The 14,424-nt window shown below is 43.7% G+C and overlaps 1 protein-coding gene across 1 annotated transcript in view; it reads right to left on the bottom strand.

Annotated features, from left to right (window-relative positions):
- Positions 1-10,851: 10,851 nt before the first annotated feature.
- Positions 10,852-14,424, bottom strand: part of LOC139265211 (2-Hydroxyacid oxidase 2-like) — a 132,360-nt gene continuing 128,787 nt past the window's right edge. The window contains exons 6-9 of the mRNA XM_070882135.1: positions 13,810-14,016; positions 12,632-12,790; positions 11,087-11,156; positions 10,852-10,974 (exon numbers count right to left, since the gene is read on the bottom strand). Of these exons, the coding sequence (XP_070738236.1) occupies positions 10,919-10,974; positions 11,087-11,156; positions 12,632-12,790; positions 13,810-14,016 (492 nt within the window). The 3' untranslated portion in view covers positions 10,852-10,918. The remainder of the gene's footprint in view (positions 10,975-11,086; positions 11,157-12,631; positions 12,791-13,809; positions 14,017-14,424) is intronic.

The following is a 14,424-nucleotide window of genomic DNA, read 5'->3' as shown; positions in this document are numbered from 1 at the left end:
TGGTCGGATCCTTGCTGCACGGCAGCGCGGCTGGTCTGAAAGGACTGTCGGGCATCGTGGGTTCATCCTCGTGGTTGACAGCGAGATCGATTGCTGGTTGGGTGTGTGTTGATGGATCATAGATGGCAAAGTCTTCTTCAAACTGTTCTTGGTTGTCAGTGAATCGCAGTTTGGTCTGATCCGAGTGTTTTCTGCACATTTGCCCATTCAACAGTTTAACAACAAACACTCTATTCCCTTCCTTGGCTAAAACAGTGCCAGCAATCCATTTGGGACCATGACTGTATTTGAGAACAAACACAGGATCATTAACCTCAATGTCACGCGATACAGCCGCGCGATCGTGGTACATGTTATGCCACCGGGTTTCTACGTGATCATTGAGATCCAGGTGGACTAAGGAGAGCCTGGTTTTGAGAGGTCTCTTCATTAACAATTCTGCAGGGGGAACCCCGGTGAGCGAGTGGGGGCGCGTCCGGTAGCTGAGCAGAACCCGAGATAACCGGGTCTGCAAGGAGCCGTCCGTTATGCGTTTCAAGCTCTGCTTGATGGTTTGAACTGCCCATTCCCCTTGACCATTGGATGCGGGCTTAAATGGGGCAGATCTGACATGCTTAATGCCATTGCGGGTCATGAATTTGTTAAATTCCGATCTGGTGAAACACGGTCCATTGTCACTAACAAGGACGTCAGGAAAACCATGGGTGGCGAACATGGCCCTGAGGCTTTCAATGGTGGCAGTAGACATACATGATGACATTATTATTCCATTTAGAGTAAGTGTCCACTGCTACCAGAAACATCTTTCCTAGAAAAGGGCCAGCGAAATCTACGTGGACCCTGGACCATGGTTTGGAGGGCCATGACCATAGGCTCAGTGGGGCTTCCCTGGGTGCGTTGCTCAACTGTGAGCAAGTGTTGCATTGGTGTATGCATGAGTCTAATTCGGAGTCAATGCCAGGTCACCAAATGTGCGACCTGGCGATAGCCTTCATCATGACTATGCCTGGGTGGGTACTGTGTAGGTCGCGTATAAATGTTTCCCTGCCTTTTTTTGGCAAAACCACACGATTTCCCCATAGGAGACATAGAAAATAGGTGCAGGAGTAGGCCATTCGGTCCTTCTAGCCTGCACCGCCATTCAATGAGTTCATGGCTGAACATGCAACTTCAGTACCCCATTCCTGCTTTCTTGCCATACCCCTTGATCCCCCTAGTAGTAAGGACTTCATCTAACTCCTTCTAGAATATATTTAGTGAATTGGCCTCAACAACTTTCTGTGGTAGAGAGTTCCACAGGTTCACCACTCTCTGGGTGAAGAAGTTTCTCCTCATCTCGGTCCTAAATGGCTTACCCCTTATCCTTAGACTGTGACTCCTGGTTCTGGACTTCCCCAACATTGGGAACATTCTTCCTGCATCTAACCTGTCTAAACCCATCAAAATTTTAAACGTTTCTATGAGGTCCCCTCTCATTCTCCTGAACTCCAGTGAATACAAGCCCAGTTGATCCAGTCTTTCTTGAGTCTCGCCATCCTGGGAATCAGTGTTAATGGATACGCATTCACACCCCACAATGGCCTCTGAGTCACCCTAGGCCTGGCCTCTGTTGTTATGTAGGCCCTGCCATGTACAATTCTGCCTGCTGAAGACATTATTTTATGCGCAGTACTTGCTGATGAACTTCGATGCTGTGAAGATATCTGTTTCGTGTTGTCACTCGTGGATATGAAGGCCTGGGCTGTCGTGATGGCCTTGCTCAGGTCTAGGTATTCGGCAGGCTGCAGTTTGCGAAGAATGACCTCGTGGCCGATTCCAAGCAAAAAAAAGTCCCGCAAAATTTCCCCAAAGATCCGGCAAATTCGCACTGTCCCGCAAGGCGTCTTAGGTCGGCGACAAAGCTCGCCATGTTCTGGCCCTCGGAGCGATGGTGCGTGTAAAAACGATACCTGGCCATTCGGATGCTTTCCTTTGGCTTGAGGTGTTCCCGAACCAGCGTGCACAGCTCTGTGTAAGTCTTGTCCGTTAGTTTGACCGGTGCCAGCAGATTTTTGACGAGGCCATATAATCGAAGATCCATATACGGTGAGGAGAATCGCCCTGCGCTTGACCACCGTCTCAGCCGTGTCCAGCTCGTTGACCACGAGGTACTGGTCCAGACGCTCAACGAAGACTTCCCAATCATCACCCTCATCAAATCTCTCAAGAATACCAACAGCAGCCATTACTGCGTGAAAGCTCGTGATCTGTAACTCGTCGGCAATTATTATGTTCAGAATAACTCCACAAGACTGTGTTGTAAGCTCAAACCATTGTGACCTTGGTCTCTTTAGTGTAACTCCAAAAGTGAGGAAGCAGCATGGTGGACTGCCTTTTATACCTGCTTGCCCAGGGTGCACAAGTGACCCTTAGGTCTCCCACAAGTGTGCCCCCTGGTGGCAAATCTTACACATTGGTAAGGTTTGCATACATAACAACAGATATTATATACTTGAGGCCTGCTTTGGTCAGAGGCAATTAAAAGAAAAAAAAGAAAGACTTGCATTTATATAGCACCTTTCACAACCACTGGACGTCTCAAAGCGCTTTACAGCCAATGGAGTACTTTTTGAAGTGTAGTCACTGTTACAATGTAGGAATCACAGCAGCTAATTTGCGCACAGCAAGCTCCCACAAACAGCATTGTGATAATGACCAGATAATCTGTTTTTTTAGTGATGTTAATTGAGGGATAAATATTGGCTAGGACACTGGGGATATCTCCCCTGCTCATGTTTGAAATAGTGCCATGGGATCTTTTACGTCCACCTGAGTGGGCAGATAGGGCCTTAGTTTAATGTCTCATCTGAAAGATGGCACATCCGACAGTGCAGCACTCCCTCAGCACTGCACTGGAGTGTCAGTCGAGATATCTGTACTCAAGACTCTGGAGTGGGACTTGAACCCACAACCTTCTGACGCAGAGGCAAGGGTGCTACCCACTGAGCCACAGCTGCCACTTCAGTAACGTATGTAATAGTTTTACATTATTTTACTCGTATGATATATAGCTTTAATAAATGTCATCTATCAGGGTGATCTGTGAACTGCCATCTTATTTAAGCTGTGTAGGAGCATATATAATCACCAGCATCCATGCTCCAACCCTGGGTCAACCCGTGAAGAACAGCACTGGAGATCTAACAGTTCAGTATAATTACTACTCAATTTGATTGGATCTTTTGAAAACTTGAGTGTTTGGTGAAGATTTTGTTGTTATTTGTGGAGCAAGAACTGTGAGGCATCACATGAAAACTATTGTGTTGTGTGTTAAACAAATAAGATAAGAGGGTAGATTTTCCTGGGGAGCAATAGCACTTCGCCTGGAATTAAGTGATAGCACGCAAAATTCCTGTCCCCGCCCCACCCCGGATGTTGTAGTGTTACAAACTGGGTCTTCTAATTTGCTGCTTCCTCCAGCTTTGTTGAAGCACATTGTTGGAGCTCTGAAGGAGTTTTTGCTTTTGGAAGACTATAGCAATTTTTGTTTTTTTAACATGCTGCTACGAATGAACACCAGACTGGCTTCTTCTTTGGCTGTCGCCCAGAGTCAAGGATGACTTGCTTCCACACTAATATGAGTTCTAAGGTGACTGATAAGACCAATGTGGGATCTACAGTCTCTGTCACAGGTGAGACAAACGGTGGTTGGAGGGACGGGTGGGTGGGGGTGCTTGATTTGTCATACGCTCCTTCCGCTGTTTGTACTTGGCTTTCGTGTGCTCCCGGCGAAGAGACTCAAAATGCTCTGCGCCTTCTCGAATGATTCTCCTCCACTTTGAGTGGTCATGGGCCAGGGATTCCTAAGAGTTGGTGGGGTTGTTACATTTTTTTCAAGGAGGCTTTGAGCGTGTCCTTGAAGCGTTTTCTCAGCCTTCCTGCCTTCCGTAACGTAGCTCGGAGTAGAGTGCTTGTTTCGGGAGTCTAGTATTGGGCATGCGGACACTGGCCCATCCATCGGAGCTCATCGAGCTTGAGCATGGTCAATGCCTCGATGCTGGGGATATTGGCCTGAGAGAGAATGCTGATGTTGGTGCGCCTATCCTGCCAATGAATTTGCAGTATTTTGCGGAGGCAGCGTTGATGGTACTTCTGCAGTACTTTGAGGTGCCTACTGGACATAGTCCATGTCTCTGAAGCATAAAGGAGGACAGGTATCACTACTGCTCTGTAGATCATGAGCTTGGTGCCGGGTTTGAGATCCTGGTCTTTGAACACTCTTTTCCAGACTGTACTCCCAAATTTGGACCCCTCTTTCAAAGATTGTCTGGAGTTACTTCTGACAGAGTTTGAAAGGAGGAGGGAGATCTTGTACCCATTGTCTGGGAGGAAGGTAAATAAAACACAGGGCAGGAGGTGGCTGAGGCCATCAATATAACAACAACCATAGAAAAGTCATAGATTCAATGCGCGCAATGTGATCAGAAAGGGAAAGGTAGGAGATCTGATCTGCTTCATCTGATGCCATGATGCAGAGGCAAAGATTAGCTGCCACTTGAACAAAGTATCCACACATAGAAATATTATTTGGAAAGCTTTCATGATCACAAATCCCCTCATTCCCTAAAGATTTCACTGAGATAAGTTTGCAGCCATGTATGATGCCCACAACACAAGAACACAAGAAATAGGAGCAGGAGTAGGCTATTTGACCTCTCAAGCCTACTCCGCCATATAATAAGATCATGGCTGATCCGATCATGGACTCAGTGCCACTTCCCCGCCCGCTCCCCACAACATGCTGGTAATGATACCCAACTGGACAGCGCTACCAGAATCATAAGGCTGATCACTCACCACCTTCCCTTCACAATCCCAGGGTTAGTACTGAAGGGCTGGAGAGAGCATGCTGGCCCCAACTGTCTGACTGTAAGGGGTGGATTTTGAGGCTCTCCGCCTGACGGAAACAGGGCTCTAACATCCCAAAGAGGTTGGGGGCTGCCTTACGGCCTCGTTCTCACTGGACGGCTGGAGCACAGGCAAAATTTAAAATGCAAATCGGGGTCCTATGATGTACATTCAACCCGTCCATATAATTGGGGTCACTCAGTCTTTTATGGTGCTTCATTTTAAGGGCATAAAGGACAGAATAGCCAGGAACTCCCCCCGGACACACCTCCTTGATATGGGTTGAAGATCTGCCGACGGCCTGTCCCACCAGAAAATAGCTGGCAGCAAAAGCATGGGGCAGAAACCTGGCACAGTCGGGCACTGCCCAAGGCTTGGCTGCGGGCAGCTGATCCACCCACTTCCTGCCTTTGAGCCGGTCTGGAATTTTGGGCCATAGTGTTTGGGGGACAGTTGTGGGCACCTGCTTATTGGCTCCCCCCTCCCCTTCCCCCCTCTCTCTCCGTGCTCAATCAATTCAAACAAGGCAAAGCAAATAGAAATAAGAGTAACAAAACTATTTCCCAAACAGTGGAGTGACTGAGGACACAATACATTGGCATAAATACCATCATGCACAAGTCTTTATTGAACATTTGTACAATGCAAGGAAGAAAGAACTTGCATTTATATAGTGCCTTTCACTACCTCACAACTCCCCAAAGCGCTTTACAATCAATAAAGTCATTTTGAAGTATAGTCACTGTTGTAATGTCGGAATTGCATCAGCCAATTTGCACACAGCAAGGTCTTATAAACAGCAATAAAATACATTTAGTTGTTATATCTTCTGTGAGCATGCAGGGATATTGAAAAAAGAAATAACCTGTATTTATATAGCATCTTTCACGCCCTCAGGATAACCCAAAGTGCTATAGAGCCAATGAAGTACTTCGGAAGTGTATGTGGAGAAATACAGCAGCTAATTTTCACAGTAAGGTCCCACACACAGCAATGAGATAAATGACCAGATAAGCCATTTTTATTGATGTTGGATGAGGAATAAATATTGGCCAGGTCACCGGAGAGAACTCCTCTACTCTTCTTGGAATAGTGCCATGGGATCTTTTACGTCCAGCTGAGAGGGCAGACGGAGTCTCGGTTTGACATTTCATCTGAATGTACACTTCCTCTTAGTTGGCCAAATCCATTAATATTTAACGAGTAGAATGTTTAGTTGTGGAAATATCTATAAAAGACAGCAAAGTGGTTCTGTTACCAAGTTATATTGCATGTATATTTATTAAAATAGCATGCCCCTGAAAAAAACAATGAGGAATTTGATTTTGTTCTAAAGAACTTTAAAATAATGAATGCATTGTTCCTCTTTTTTTTCCAGGATGTTAAGTGATCACACCTAGTTTGTAGTGAATGTAGCAACATCAAAATCTTTAAATCAGGCTATAGGAATGGGGCAAGGACACTGTCCTGTTGGTAAGATCCAGAAAAAACACAGAATTACAAGACACATCACAATAACTATGACATCAAAAGGAAAGATGATGGAAGGTACAAATTACATTGCAGAGAGTGGTAGACAAAGAAGGAAGTTACAATGGAAATTTTAAAAAGTATTGCAAGGAGATTCGACTACTTTCTTCCATTCACTATTAAGATTTTATTAAATTAAGTGCATACTTTCATGCGTTATATAACATGATGCAGCTTACATTACACACAGTTTAATGAATTTTGTTAGCATTGGTTATTTAGAATTGTAGCATCAGAGTTTCAACCATTACATTTTTGTCTCAGACATATCACTTCCTGCATAGTCTGCAGAAGTCAGTTACAGACCTTGAACTGGTCGGACAGGGCTCCAAAACTGAAAGTGATTGTGCCTGACATTCTTTTTCAGACTTAATAGAAATAGAACTGATGATACATTCAGAATCAGCTAACAATTCATTTCTACAACTCTATGAATTAACTGTGACAACCTGAATGTTCTGCCTTTGGCTCACAAGTGCTGCTGCAAGAATCAAAGGAGTTTTGTGCAAAGGTAGAACTTGGACGCTTGGCAGAATGTTTTGTCAGCAAACAGGAGACTGGAACCCCCCACGCACCTCCGCTTCTTAAAGTGGCAGCTGGGGAAAGTGGGCATTGCATAACTGTAATAGCAAGTTATACAGCACCATCTTGTGGGATAATGATGACATATCTGCTATCGACATATTGGCCTTCTGTCAGGAAAACAAAAATACTTTCTGCCTGGATATTGTGTCTGTGTTACAGAACCTATTGGTTTTACTGTGATAAAATACCTCCAAGGCCTCACCTCTCTCTCCCTCTCTAACTTCCTCCAGTGCTACAACTGCCCCAAACTTTCTGACCCACTGGTGTCTTGTGCAACTCCCCTTTCCCTTCACCCCATCATTACAGGCTGCAACTTCGGCCTAGGCCCCATGCTTTGGAATTTCCTAACTAAAACCCCTCTACTTCTCCACCTCCCTCTTTATCTATAAGACCCTCTTCAAACACTCAGCTCTTTGACGAGGTTTTGGTTACTCCTCACAACATCAGTGCCCATTTTCCCTTTACGCCTCTGTGAAGTATCTTGGGTTGTTTGTCTACATTAAAGGAAGGTTGGCTGTTGTTAGCTTGTGCTGTTGTTTCTTCTTTCCCTGTTTTGGAGTGCAGGCCCACAACAAAAGAGGAGTCTGTGCCAGGGGAATTGTCGGGTCTATACCGATGCCTCAAGCCTGAAAAAGTAAATGGATTCAGGTCAGTCAGGAGGAGCACTCTTCAGGTGCACCCAAGCCGGTGGTAGCGGTGAGGGGGGGGGGGGGGGGTGCGGGCAGGGGGCGGTGGCGAGGTTGGGCAGGAATTTAGGAAAATTGGGAAAATATCTTCACTAAATTTTGACAAATCAAGGTTCAGGTAAACTGCTTTTGTTCAAGCAGTCTGCGATTTCAGAAAAGGGAAATACCAAGTATTAACAAACAATATATATTTTTTAACTTAATTTTTTTGTAGCATTGCTGCAATTTAATTTGTTTAGGTATTTATTGCATTTTCCGACCTCTCCAATTTGGTCCTGGTTCCTTATTACATTTGCATGAATGCAGGAAATTTCAGATTAAATGATCATACTAATAAAGGGATGTTTGTTAGATACACCATGTAATAAATGCAAAGTAGTGCTTTGTATGGGCTCAATTTTCAAAGCTGTTTTTTGGTGTACTTGAAGAGTTATGCCCGTTTATTTGGGGCACAAGTACGCCAAAAAAAAACTTCCAAGTTTTCCCGTTTGAATTCTTCACTTTGGCCGGTCGAATCCCTGGTCCAATGGCCTCCCAGTGCTGGCCGAATGGCCTCCCAGTCCTGGTCCCTACACCTATCCTTGGCCGAATGGCTTCCCAGTCCTGGTCCCCACACCTATCCCTGGCCGAATGGCTTCCTAGTCCTGGTCCCCACACCTATCCTTGGCCGAATGGCCTCCCAGTCCTGGTCCCTACACCTATCCCTGGCCGAATGACCTCCTATTCCTGGTCCCTACACCTATCCCTGGCCAAATGGCTTCCCAGTCCTGGTCCCCACACCTATCCCTGGCCGAAGGGCCTCCCGATGCCGGTCTCTGCTCCTATCCCTGGCCGAATGGTCCCCCAGTCCCCAGACCTATCCCAGGCCAAACGGCCTCCTTCCTCCCAGTCCCCGCACTCAACTATACCCAAAAGGCTTCACCCCCTCTATCCCACTCTCTCTTACCTTTTCTGCTGCTGCTCTCTGGGCATCTGCTGCACTTACCTGCACCGATTTCCTTACCTGCACCGATTTCCTTACCTGCACCGATTTCCTTAACTCACCAGAAGGTTTTTCTGCAGAGGCCACATGCAGCAGCCTAAGAAGAACTGGAGTAACTCTGAGCTGTGCCAAATTTGCTTAACTGACCAGAATTGGCACAGTTGGCAAGTTACGCCCCTTATGACTGAAAAAAAAAACTTAAAAAATCATAATTAACTGAGTTACGCTGGCACACATTGATTGGGGAAACTTGTATTTTTTTAAACTTAGGCCAAAAAAAGTGGCGTGCACCAAAAAAATGGCGCAAATCACTGGGGAAAATTGCGCCCTATATCTTGTTAGTTGGGCTGTTTGTAATAGTTTTGACCGAATATAATGGGTTATTACAAATTCGTTTCTTGCTATAGATACCTCGTTGGGTTTAGTGGTTGGTCACTCCCGTAAGCAGATCCTATGGACTTTACATGTTGGCTCGCACAGCCCAAAATCTACATATACAGCAGTGTAAGCCATGGAATGTAACAATATGCTCCCCATGGCAAATGTAGTGGATATTATTTCCTTCACAAGTGTCTTTGTGTGCTTCTCGCAGCTATTCAAAAGTGGACTGAGAAACGTTAAATGAGGCAAAGCCAGATTTGAATCAATAAGCTGTTTTATCTCACAGACAGCAAGAGTTATGAGTGTACTCACTTAATTCAATCGGTGCAACTTGTCTTTTGCATAACAATATGAAATATTGAACTAACTGCACTTCCCCACATCAGTGGGATGTCTTTCCTGACTTAAACAAAATAACTTCTAATCACTCAGCTTCCTTCTAAAATTCTCTCAGCCTTTGCTGGACTTGACTATCCTCACAGCAATCTAACTGCCTACCCATATCTCTCTGTATTGTTAATCTCTGCGTGTTGTAAACCTGAAGGAGGGCCTATGTGAGACTGAGTGCCTGGGACCAGGGACCTCCGTACACAGTGAGTGCGAGGTGTTTATCGATTACCGAATTGTCCACTATTTGGAGTCTGAACTCTTTCCTTTAAGAATATTTTCTGTGGAAAAAGAATCAAAGAATTCTGAAACATGATATGAACCTTTACTGGAGTGTTTGTTAGATTTGCTACAAAAGTTATAGTAAGTTTTCAGCAGAAAAAACAGTCCTTGCAGCACTCCACCCCACTCACATGATGCTGTAATACCTAATTACACTGCCCCTTGCACAACCGGCCTCATCTGATCACTCCATTATTGCCACTCAGTGTTACAATATGTATAAAATAAGTCAAGATTAGGTGATTAAGTTGTGAGCTTTAATTGATTCCTGGCTGCAGCAGAATTGGACATATGTACGGTCGACAACTATGGGAATATCCAGAAGAAACATTGATAATTAGGGCAAACTGAGTTGTGAAAGAATGTGTTGATTTGACGTGGTATAAATTTGGTGTGTGTGAGCGTGCAGGTGTGGTAGACATGAAGGGCCCAAAATTCGAGGGGCCTGCTCCATTGCCACCTTCTCAATCCTCAGGTTGGAGTCATTTTAATAATCAGGGAGCCTGAGCCTGAAGAGGAGTAACAGAGGTGCCAGCTTTGAAGAATCACAAGAAGTTTGTACTGGCACCTGTGCTCCGAATGGGGAGGCAAAAGTCTTTGAAGGACCGAAGAGGTAATATGCAAGTTTTTAATAGGTAGCCTGCGTTGTAAGGTAAGTCATCCCTTCGAGTTCACTCTGGTATGGATACTCTCAGCAGGTGTGGCTTTCCCTGACCCGAAGGAGGATATAAAAAGCAGAATTTCAGGGTCAGCCCAAGAATGACCCTTGGATATGCCCCCAAAGCACACTGCGGAATAGGGAGGGCAAACAGAAGACTTTTCTGCCCTCCCCTCCACAGATCAAAATCATGAATACGGCAGAAACCTATCCCAAATCTCCCCCCCCGCCCCCCAACCACCTCCAGTGCATCCTTCTTCCCCACCCCTCCAGGAATTTCAGACCAAAGTATACGGTTTTAAGGATAGTGCTAAGATGGTGCTGCGTACAAACCAATTCAAATCATGCCTTGTGCTTTGAACAGATAGTCAATGTTTACCTGTTGGCATCATCCAAGCAATTAACAGAAGAAAGAGAATTATAGTGAGCTTCTAAAATACAAAAGCTTTTTCATCAATGCAATATCCCAACTTTATTTAAACCACTGATTACATTCATTTCGGATTTTTGTTTGTAACCATTGATGATAATCCACTTTTCTTAAAGCTTTGCAAACAGCACCAGGGTCCTGTCAATCTCAGAGAGAGTTTTGTGTCCTGCAATAGAAAACAATTTGTAAGCAACTTAATTTGTACATTGCAGACCTCAGTATATTTGCTACAAGTAATTATGATCATTTTGCAAAGCGAGTGCATTAAGATTTCATACCAGATAGAGCCATTGCTGTATGAAGCTCGGCTTTTAAAATCTGAAGTATGTTTTTAACTCCTTCTTCACCCTGTTGTGAAAATGTAACGAATCGTTAGTTTTCAGAATACCCTTTCCTTTGTTGAACAGCCCTGTCTTCAGCGTGAACTAAGATGGCAAACAAATAAAGTGCAATTAAATTTGAGAAAGACTCTTGTGGTTTATGGCGGCATTTCCTCCCTCATAGTTCTTTATGTTGGCCCGATGTTGAGTTGAAAGTGGAGACCTTACCACATATACACTTTTCAATATTACGTGACATTATAATCAGCTTTATTTTTTTTTCTTTCCACTTTTGAAAAATATTTAGTTTTAAACAATGCTGATTTCAGGAAATGGCTTGAAGGGCTTTTTAATTGATGATCAAGTTGAATTAATATACACGATTGAAAAGACCAGGCAACTGAAACCCTGGTTCAGTGTCTGTATCGCAAGAGATAGTGATCCAACTTCGGCCACTCACAGGGTCAGCTGGCCCTCCTCTCATCAGTACTCGTGATCTCAACAAATATATTCCCATCCCTCCTGCCAACCACAACCCTCAGCAGAAATAGAACATCAAATAGAAGGCTGTTACAATGCCAATCATAATTCTGTATGGAGAAATCACCCACAGAGGTCAGTTTGCATCAGGCAGGAAATGGCTGCTGGGCACGCTGCTGATCTCCCTACTTATTGCCAAAGAGACAGGACATATGTAGCAAGCAGGGCCTGCATTTTCCTGTTTCCTGCCCATATCCTAAGATGTGTACTCATTTTACCAAACGAAGAAGGATGAGAGGCTGGGTAAACCCTGCCAGGTTTCAAACCAAAGGCCTCATGCCCTCCGAAGTGACTGAGCTTCCCAAATTGGCATAGCAGTGCAGGGACGCAAAACATAATAAAAGAAGAGAACTGCACAGCATCTAAGAGAGAAAATATAGGTTCAAAATTTAGCAGGGAACCCTTCACTAGACAGGGCTGGTCAAGTGCTCCCAGACCGCAAAAGATTTCCGGACACAGTCACACTGTAATAATGGCCATGAGGATGGGTCAACCAATTGTTGATTCAAAAATAGAATAACTTATGAAAGATCAGCATAAATTAACCAGTAATTGGAACACATTTAGTATTGATTATATAACCATATTAAACAGGTATTAGGTATCAAATACCAGGAATAACAATAAATTCACATCCTACATTATCATTTTTTGTCTCTCGGCTAACTATCTTTTTAAAAATCATATACATGCACATTCACAAATCTGTCATCAAATGCTCAGTGATAGTGGACCTTATTCCTTGTGTCCAGTGTGCTCAGAGCAGAAGATTTGGAAAGGGGTGTGTGGGTGGGGGGGGTAAAGGGAGGATAATCCTAAAGAGGGAACATCTTGGAACAAGGAAAGAATGGGCAAATAAAAATAAAAAACCCAACAAATAGCATTTAAAGGCATCATCCCTCAAGAAAGAAAATTTAAAAAGTGAGAAGCAATAGAAATGAAGAAAAAAACTTTAAAATCTACCTCATAAGCTAATCCCCAAATCACTGGTCGACCAATGAAAACACACTTTGCTCCAAGTGCTAATGCTTTCAGCACATCAGTTCCTCTTCGAATTCCTCCATCTAAATAGACTTCAACACGGCCCCTCACAGCTTTGACGATCTCTGACAGAACTTCTATCTGCAATGGGACAGTACACCTAGTTAAGTATCAAATAAACAAATTTACAAGCACTCAGCCCCCTGCTGACACCAGGGAGAAAAGAATGCAATGTACTTGTTCCATTTTTTTTCATATAAATGTTACACCTTGACCATCTTACTAAATTTACATTAATTTTTATTGCCAAGCATAAAAGAGTTGGGGCTAGAGATCATTAGTCATAGTTTATTTTTTAGAACAAAAAGTGTCTGAAATACAACATTTCTTGCCCACAGTTTGACATCTGAATTTTCTGGCAGATGTAACAGTGGCCAGTTAGATATAGAATAAACATGCCAAATACATACAAACACCCCAACAATGACAGACAGGAAAAGAATCCTGGCCCACCAAACCTGTCCCACACAACGTCAATGCCTTGTGCATCCCAATACAGACATGCCCCACACCTCACAAAAGCCACGTGATCTCCTGGGAAAGGTGAAAAAACAGGTGCAACCCAAGATAATTAGAGTAAAAAAGTCTGAAAAATTCCTCTCCCACTCCTTTAGGTGATCAAAGCTAGTCCAGGAGAACACTCTGGCCGAGATTAATGCATTATCTCCAGGTCTCTGATATTCTGTGAAAAAGATGGTGCAAAGGCCACTGCATCAAAAATGAAGGATCATAAATCTAATGATATAACATGAGGTGATTTCTGCCCCAGCCAGAAACAGGTCCAGCTCTCACTTAAAGGAATAAAGAGGACTGGCTTGGTTTACCTTTTAAACAATATTTTTAAAACTAATTTAAGATATTTATATTGGCTTATCCTGAGAAAGAATATGAACAAATTAACATTCAATACATTTTTTCTAAATCGCCCCTCTCTGCTACTTCAGCGGAAGCCTTAACCCACTTAAATATTTTCAGGCCTGTGACATTTCAGTAACTCCTGCCCGTGGACGAGACTATCATTGCCTCTTTTCCATATTGCAGACGGTACAATGATAGAAGGAAGCAAGTGGGTTGTTGAAGCAACATGTGTATTAACTTACCGTTGCCTGTACTCCATCAAGCTGTCTGCCTCCATGATTGGACACAATGATTCCTTGGACACCATGCCTTACTGCCAACTCAGCATCCTCCTTTGTCAGGATGCCCTTCAGAATGATCGGAAGGCCAGTCAAGGATCGCAGCCATTGGATATCCTTCCAGCTTACCGATGGGTCTAAGACATCTTTGTAGAGACAATTGTTGTCTTTCTGCAGCACAAAGTAATTTGAGGAATGTGCTATTTCAGTACGAGAATGTCTCTGATATTCTGTGTAACAGGTAGTGAAAGGTCCACTACATCAAAATTGTAGTGATCATAAATTTAAAGTGCATGTGGGTGGACGGAGGTAGTTATTTTGAAAATCTAAATCATAGTAATTGTCTGCGCATTTATGCTCGCTGTTGATGCCAATAACAAAAAAATTACGTAGCTTTATCCATCCAATCCATTATCCTTCATTTTGCTATTGAGTTGTTGCAAGAACTACAATCTCTCAGGTTTCCTAGGCAACTGTTACCCATGACTCCACTGTCCAGACATTTTTATTATTCTCAAATGCTACATCATATGTGAAGAAATTGAAACCAGATTCCTTAATGTCCTGAGGCATGACACT

Source organism: Pristiophorus japonicus, chromosome 6, assembly GCF_044704955.1.
Source record: "Pristiophorus japonicus isolate sPriJap1 chromosome 6, sPriJap1.hap1, whole genome shotgun sequence".
Taxonomy (NCBI): Eukaryota; Metazoa; Chordata; class Chondrichthyes; family Pristiophoridae; genus Pristiophorus; species Pristiophorus japonicus.
This window is presented reverse-complemented; position numbering and strand designations above follow the sequence as displayed.